Source organism: Tigriopus californicus, chromosome 12, assembly GCF_007210705.1.
Source record: "Tigriopus californicus strain San Diego chromosome 12, Tcal_SD_v2.1, whole genome shotgun sequence".
NCBI classification, from domain to species: Eukaryota; Metazoa; Arthropoda; class Copepoda; order Harpacticoida; family Harpacticidae; genus Tigriopus; species Tigriopus californicus.
In genome coordinates this window covers 13771963-13780348 of record NC_081451.1, presented here as the reverse complement: position 1 = coordinate 13780348, position 8386 = coordinate 13771963, and the positions used below count along the sequence as shown (strand labels likewise).

At 37.2% G+C, this 8386-nt stretch overlaps 1 protein-coding gene across 2 annotated transcripts in view; it reads right to left on the bottom strand.

Moving 5' to 3' along the window:
- LOC131891741 (uncharacterized) overlaps positions 1–7799 on the bottom strand; it is a 30373-nt gene extending 22574 nt beyond the window's left edge. The window contains exons 1-2 of one of the 2 annotated variants that reach the window (XM_059241380.1): positions 7779–7799; positions 2878–2982 (exon numbers count right to left, since the gene is read on the bottom strand). In XM_059241380.1, coding sequence (XP_059097363.1) covers positions 2878–2982; positions 7779–7790 — 117 coding nt within the window. In that variant the 5' untranslated portion in view covers positions 7791–7799. Of the gene's footprint in view, positions 1–1324; positions 1474–2877; positions 2983–7778 lie in introns of those variants that run through there. The other variant, XM_059241381.1, reaches the window with a different exon arrangement.
- Positions 7800–8386: the final 587 nt, after the last annotated feature.

Here is an 8386-nt window from a genome sequence, read left to right as displayed (position 1 = left end):
TGAAGGATAATTGAGCTAGAGCCGCCATTTTTTATATCTAAACTCACGAAGAGTCTGGGTTACTTCCTTAAATTGGCCGTTTTAACCTTTGACGAAACTATCGCGAGTTATAGAGCTTCAAAGTGGCAACAGATTGAATTTGCCCACCCTGCATTGGAATGGACGCCAAATCTATTTTGCTTCTTCGAGTTTCTAGATTACTGAAATTATATTATGAAAATTAATGCTTGTAGTTTCGACAAATTTTCCCACCTCATGTTGTCTATATGATGGAACTGAGGCAATTAAGAATATGAGAAGACATACAGACGATAGAAACATCAGATTTTCAATGTTCAGTCTCGTAAGTGGAGACGGTGCATACGTAAATGTGGGAAATGGGAGGTTGTGAGCCAAACTTACTTGGAATGGTTTTAGGGGATTATCTATAGGTCGTGTAAATATTGCAATAACTAGCAAAAGGCATGAATTGTCGATTTCAATATCGATACCCAACATAAGTAACACCGACTAAAAGATTGTCACTTTTCTGCTATTCCCACTTGAATGAGATTTTGAAGCTCAGGAGACCCTCATCTCATTTTAGAGCCAAGGTTAATGACCATTGAGACACATAAACAATGTTCAGAGGTTTTAATATGAAGACCATTCGAGCTTCAAAAATTGCGAGATAGAGTGTAAGTAGGTATTAAGGAGAAGGAGAAAAAGGAAAGAAATTTGAATTACAAGGTAGAAGCAAATATGAAATGAAAGTATTAATCCCATGGAAACTACAGAACCAATCTTGACTTGTAAAGCTGCACATATTTATTGTTTTAATCCAATCGCTTTGGCAGATATTTGAAAATTTTCCCCACTGAGGAATCTTTGAGCCCGACCAAACAATACGCATTTACTACCCAGGTCTCTAATTCCCTCTTCTTAACTTCTTTTGTACCTCTGATCAACTACGGGCTAAAAAAGTAGGTCTGGGGCTCATACTTTCCCCGTCATTGTGATATTTGTTTAAGCTCTCACTTACCAGACAGCCCAAAATCTGGGTGACACTTTACATTTTACCGTGAATTGCTTTCAATTCACATGGCCAATAGAACCTTGCCAGATGACCAGACTCCAAGTAATTCCCAATTAATTTTTGACTTGAATGTTTAATCGATCACTTTGTTTATGTAGAAATGTGGAATTACCGTTCTTTTCGGTCACCCTAAAAGTGCTTCCACATTTCTTGAGGAGCTACCATGGACCCTTGCAATCCAATCGCACCCTTTTTTAAACCTTATGGGTCTTCAACGAAAAGCATTGAGAGGGTCTTTATTATTCTTACCTGGTATGAGCAGAGGCTAGATTTGGATGGAACCTTGACAATGTTCACCATTTTAGCCTTGGATGCCAACTGACACTGATGCTACTCTCCGCACTCCCCACGTAAGTGGGTAAGATCACTACAACCAAGGGAGAACTCAATCAAGTTATCACACTCCCTTGGGCCTAGAATGACTGGGAAGAAACTACTGATCGCCTGACATTTGCAAAACCATCGCTCTTGCCAAGAACAAGGGTCTTGGAATGGTTCATGATGTTCACACACAAATTTGAGACTCTTCGGGAATGCTTGAAAAGCCCCTGGAAATGGTTATGTTCAATTGAAATTTGGAAAACGGGTACGTTAAGACAGCATGGTTGATAAATTCGATAATAAGCAATATAATACATATGTATCTGCCTGTGCTTGTTTTTTGCCGGCCTTGATGCTAATTATTGTCTTTTCTCCTCCTTTTTCGATTCGTTCCCACCCATGCAACATGTGTTATATACCAACAGCGAAAATAAAGATATCAATAACTGAAAGAATCGCGACTCTTTAAGAAGTGGTCATGCTGAAATCTGTTCCAAGAAATAAACCAGGTAATTGATATCACAAACTTATAACTTTTTCTGAAAGTATTGGAAATTTAAAGATATGTTTTTAAAAGGAGTGGGGGTTTTTAGGATGGCAGTAAGGGTATTACTAAGGGTATTATCATAGGGTTACCATAGGGTAATAAATTCAAGATTGTTTATATCAACCTTGTGGCAACCTTGTAAACAAATGAAGTTTGGCTGACAAACTCCTTGATCAAGAAAATTATTATTGCGATTTTTATCAAATAAATTGAGCTTTTTTATGCCTTGAACCAAAAAGGAATGATTTTGTTGAAAAATCATAAACCAATAGAAAATTCAACTGTTCCTACTTAACTTTTTTTTGCCTCAGTTCAAGGCCTGGTTTTGAGCGGTAAACCTCATACCAGTACATATTCAATCCATAGCATCTTTTGCTAACTATTTTCGCTCTTCTCTCATGCATAGAGCGCTTTATTTATACTGATTTTGTTGGACATTTGTCCTTTGAAACCTGCAAATCACCCGGTTCACGACAATTGGTTGTCTATCTACTCGTCAAAAATGTTGGTCGTCACTCCAACGATCGAGTTGCTTCGCTCAAGTCATTGGAAGCAATCTGATTCTAATCAAGATTGGGATTTCGGCTCAAGACAAGGCTATGAAATCGCAATTTGCACATTTCTTCTCAACACCCTTCCATGACATCCTGTCACCTTTTTCCGAAAAAACAATAGCAACCAGCGAGATAAATTGACGCCCAACTCAAGTCTGAGAAACCAAGTGGGAAAAACTCTTAATGGTTGGCGTTGTTTCCCACAAATAAAGTCAACCTGGCGATTAGTTGCATAACCAGAGACACTGTACATGAGACATTTGAACAAGTTGAAAGAGAGGAGTTCTTGGGCCATAAATCATAAATATCGATTGTAAATGCCTTGGAAATGTCTCGGCATTGTACTTGTCTCTTCTCTGTTCGATAAAATTTGGACCAACCTGTTCGATGAGTTCATTGATTTGCACGTCATTAGACCTCTTTCGAATCCTCGAAGATTCGTCAGAATCGGATGAGGCAAAGGCATCGTTGATGACTCCGTTGTCCTAAAAGAAATAATTATGTTTCTTGTTGGTTTGTTCAATCGTTGTATTAAATCTCGTCGAGGATGGATACAGTACTATACATAGGCAAGATATAAATGAATAGAAATATATAAGAAAAGTTAATAATTAAATTGGTAAGTAGGTCAATAAATGATTAAAGTTCAGCGATAAAGTGATAGTTAAAAACCTAATATATTGGATTCAAGAAACATTATTTGCTTAGGTGAATCTTATTATTCTAAAATAAACTTTTGCACGTCTTTGACTCCGACTTTGACTTTGAGCTTAATGGTCATTGGTTAAAGTTTCAAAAGAAACACATGCATAGTTCAAGAGTATAATATATCGGTGATTAATTTAGATTGTATGAACGTGATCTTAGGCGTCAAATTATCATTAAACCAAGGTCAAAGGCAGGTCCCAAAACGGGCCCAGCCACTTTGGTTCATACTCCCCAGCACATCTGAAAACGACTATAACACCTTCAAACCTAGAACAATGATTTAAGCAAAGCAAACTTGAGATGCTGATTTGGTAGGTTGAAAGCTTGGTCGGCTTGATGCAACAAAATAGACTGCTTATATGACTCTAAACAGAATTTTAAAAAAAGCAGGATAGTCCCTTGAAAAATTCAGTTTATTGATTAAAAAGTCTGCAATCATTAAGGAGTGTCATATTGGGTAAAAATCCTATTTCTTTTACTCATTTACACTTTTAACCTTTATTTGCACTTTTTCATTTTTATCTTGCACTTTTCTGCATGTTTGGCTTCAAAACAGTGTTTTGGCTGAAATAAGAGCTTTCTTGGCGTTAGAATTCGCTACGAAGTTTTAAATCAATGTGACGTTAATTGTTCATTTATGAGGGTCAAAAATAATTCAACCTTTCATTGTCCTGGGCGCCACACTAAGATTGAGAAACAAGTGAAAACAGTTATGAAAAATTATGAGTTATGAAAAGAACCAGTCAGTTTCACGTCCAAGAGACAAGCTAAGCAAGGGGTTGAGATAGTTAAGCAGTCCGAAAATACCCTATACTTTCATTATTTCCTCAAGTCTAAGCCTAAGTCACTTCTCTTTTTGAAACAGAAAAATTCCATTTCTTCTTCAATTAGATCTATTGTACAGATCTACCCTGAAAGAAGGCAAAATAGACAAGGGTAACCATTCCACGACCTCATTCAAAGCAACTTCATGTCAATTTTGTCCAAAATTGAGACAATGCTTGGCTTTGTATTAAGGACCCTTGCAAATTAATACTTTTTTGAAAAATGTGTTTCAACATACCGTTTTTGTTGATTTTATTAACACCTTTCGTAAAATTTTAGGTTTAAAGGCTTTCAGGCTGATTTTGGCATTTAATGTCGATTAACGGCTTTGCTGCTTTGCACTTTTTGCCCCTGCCTAGTAATTACCATTGGCAAAGGGTGTTCTATCATGGGCATTCCTACATTCTTTTGCAAAAAGTATTATGGAAGTGAGACAACTTTAAGTCCATGACTTATTTAAAAAAATGAATGGGAGGGGGGCAATCAGCCGGTAAGGAAACCAAATATGCGCTTGCATCTCAATACAGGACTAACAAGTAAATCAGAGTTGAAAAATCGAAATGGGGTTCTCGAATTATGTGATTTGCCTGAAGAGGTCCGCAAAACCCTCATGCTTTAACCTCTGATGAAGTTTGAACATCGCTTGATTGCCTGTGGAGTGACATCTTTTGGAGCAATTTTCATGTTAGTTAAATTTGCCTCTTATTTAATCTACAAACTGCCTCGTGAAATTGGTCACTATAGCAGGAAATCAAACCTAATTTTCTGTTATAATTTGTTGTAAAGCAGTCACATGATTAAGCAACTATTTTTTAGACATGTTACAACTTCTTTTTCATTTTCAAGACATCACAGCCACGCAAAATCACTTTCAAATTCAATGAGGCTTTTATCTAAAACTGGGAACTGAATGTACATTACAATGTCACTTGAAACGCAAAAACGGCAAAAAGCGTTCAAACTAGTTCAAATTGTAAAACTACCAAACATTCTAAAACCGGAAAACGCCGAAAAAGCCGGAGAAGCAAAAGTGTTTAACTAGTGGCGAACCCTGTCGACCGTAACTCTCATGTACACTCCTTGATCCGAAGCTACAAGACGTTGATTCACGAAAGAGTTAATCAATTGGGCTCCAATTAGATCAGCAGGTTTGCAAAAGCTCGACCAGGTCTAAAGATGTTTCACTAGGAACATCGAGGATGTGAGAGAGCTCTCGTATTGGGAGAGGTTAGAAAGGTTGGGATTGTACAGTGTTCAGAGAAGGTACGAAAGGTATCTGATATTGTACGTTTTCAAAAGCATTCATGAGCTTTGTCCCAACCCAGGATTTAGGGTCAATTGTAGGGACCATAGACGCTTAACGTGCGTTTTGAGATCACGGACCTCCTCTACCCATTATATGCGTTTCGTTTTTGAATAGATAGGAATGGATTGAGTAGGGTTCTTTATTTAGAAGAGTATGGAAGTGAGTTCAGCTCACCATAGCAATTTAATTTTGAACCTTGAGTTCCTTTCCAAAACAATGAGTTTACCTGGGCCCCAGATCTAAACCAAACACATTTATATTATATTCTCTTGTTCTACATGTCATATACGGCTTTAGCTACCCTTCAGGCACCCTTTAACATACTTTGAATGTTTCAAATGACAGTTGTTGAGCCAATTTCTATATTTCTATTTAAGTATACCTTGTTTGATTCTGGTGTTGCTGTGATTGCAGATAATGATGCCTGAAGAGAAGCTTAAGCACTTGAACTAACCTTTAAAGCACAACATTTACAAAAATGTGTTTGGTTTGGATCTGGGATCAATGAAAACTCAATGTTTTGGAACAAAATTGAAGGTTCAAAATTAACTGGAATGGTGCTTTGACTTCACTGTTGTACTTTTTTAATACAGGCCACTGGGATTGAGTACAAAGAGAATGAAACTGTGAAAGACCAGTATCTGAATGAGTGAAACAAGCCAAGCACCACCCACTATCCTTGGGAATTAACTTGAATGAAGTTCTCCTCCCTTCACAAACTTAGAATAGTGTCATAGCTTATCAAAATTCATAGACCTTGCTACATGAGCAAACATATTTAAAGACCTTTGTCTTAGGAACAAGCTGAACAAAGCCCTTTTGATGAGTCCACAGGGCCTTTTTGCATGGCTGTTGTGTATGTACCAATGTATGAAACTGAACATGCAATCTTCAGCTTTATATAAAATAACTGTCCATAATCATAGATCAAGTTATTGACCACTTAGTTCCTTTTTGCCTGTGGCTTTCTTTGCTTGCTCCTGTTATATTGAAAGTAACAAATGTGGGGCTTCATGAAAACTGTCAGGGTGTGCATCAAACCTTCCATCTAACGTAATGACATACTTTTGTAATCACTAGTGCCGGGATCAAATAAATTTTCATTATCAGGATTGCTAGAAAGCTAGGAAAGTCAAAGCATTAGCCCTTTCCAACGTGACGTAAAAGATTAGGTTTGATCCTAAAAGCAACCCTGGTGTGATAGAAGAAAAATCAGGGTTACATTTTGTTCCTAACTAACGGGTTTCCAATATTCCGCTAGTGATACCACATGCCGCTGAAAATGTAAATTGGTAGCCCTAGTCGCAATCTCCCGTCATTATTTATCTAATCCCATGGGTAGTAATCACGCAACTAATGTACCAAAATCGGACACGAAAAGTCCGTTTGACTTTCCCAAACAGAAAAAGGATAGTTGAATTTGAGTTTGACAATTCATCTTGATCCGTGACTATTCCTCGCACAAAGAATCAATTTTGCAATGTGAGATATCGGGTGTTCAGTTTTGTTGGGTAGGAACCTAAGGTTTATTTATTGTTAGAATTTTTTTTCCTCAAAGATTAGATGATAAAGAAACTAACCCTGGGCAATGTCGGACGTCTTCGGTGAAGGTGTGTTCGTGTCGGTTGGTGTCTCGAGAACTATTCTTTCATTATGACCGCATTATTTGCTCCTTATTAGGTGTTAATTAACACCAAGGCCTCAGTGCGTGTGTGAGCAATGGTGAGAGGTTGCCTCAGTTCATGAGGCTGCCATTCCGTACATTTACGATACATAACAATGCATCAAACATATTGGTTCATTTCAGATGACAAATGAATTTGTGGCTCATAAGCACTTATCTTATCAAAACACAGTATCAAGAGCTGTAGAACACATTCCATTATCTTTACTTTTAGTCATTGGGCGCATTGTTCAAACATTTGAGAACTATTGCCCGATTTGTGTTTGGCAAGAAATCGTTTTAATTTTGAAGAAGTTCAAATATCAATGTAAATATGATGCATTTAAACTGATGTAACTAACGAACGATCATTAAAACCAACTAATCTCATTTTTTGGGCAATACGCAAAAATAGGGCACCCAGTTCTAGGCATTAAAACCAAACTGGTAATTTCAGTACGTTACTTGTGACTGTTTTATGCCTTGATTCCTGATAGAAGGATATTTTAGAGTTTAATAAGTTTAAAAGCATTGACTCTTAGACGAGTGAAATTGTTACCACAATACCAATTTAAAAAACCCGATCTTTTTTAAACGTGTGATGGGGAATCGAATCGCCATGCCAATAAACATGCTTTTTTATTGATTTGAAAATACACGCACATAATTTTTCATCGCCATTACCTTTACTTTTGCACATCATTAATTTGAAAACCTCTCTCATCGCTGCCTCAATACCTCAACAATGCATGAATGAATAAAAAGAAAAGATGCCCTACCTTCATTCTCATTAAATATGATATACCAAAAGCAGAATTCAACCAACTACAATAAACGGTCCGACAATCACAACTGAAAGTGGAATATTCTGGAGATGGCCAAAAGATACGTTCTGCTACATACCATGTCCTACAGGGTGGCTCCAAACACTGGGTACTCTCTGCAACTCAATTGAACCTGTTAGTAGTGGATAGAGACTTTGATTATGGGGAATGTCATGGAACAAAAAAGGTGTTCGCCTTGGCCTTATCTAAAAACTGTTAAATATGGTCCCCCTCATTTTGAACTATTTGAGTCCGTGGTATTGGAAAGATACTAATGGTCTTGATAACGTAGTTTGATGACAACTGAGTCATGGCTAAGGCTCGGAAAAATAAAAATTAATAAGAAAATCTTTTAAAGGACTCTCATGTTTCTTTGCACATTTGGGGCTTTTATTGCTTGTCTAGGAGTAAAAGACTAGAAAATTCTGTCAGTGGTTACAAAATGACGCAGAATGGCCAAAAAGAGGGAAGGGGAAGGCAAAGAAAATCAAAGTACTTATGTTCTAAGCAACGTCTCCTGTTTTGCACCCTTGAACCGGTAAAGGGAGATTTTGAGACTCAAT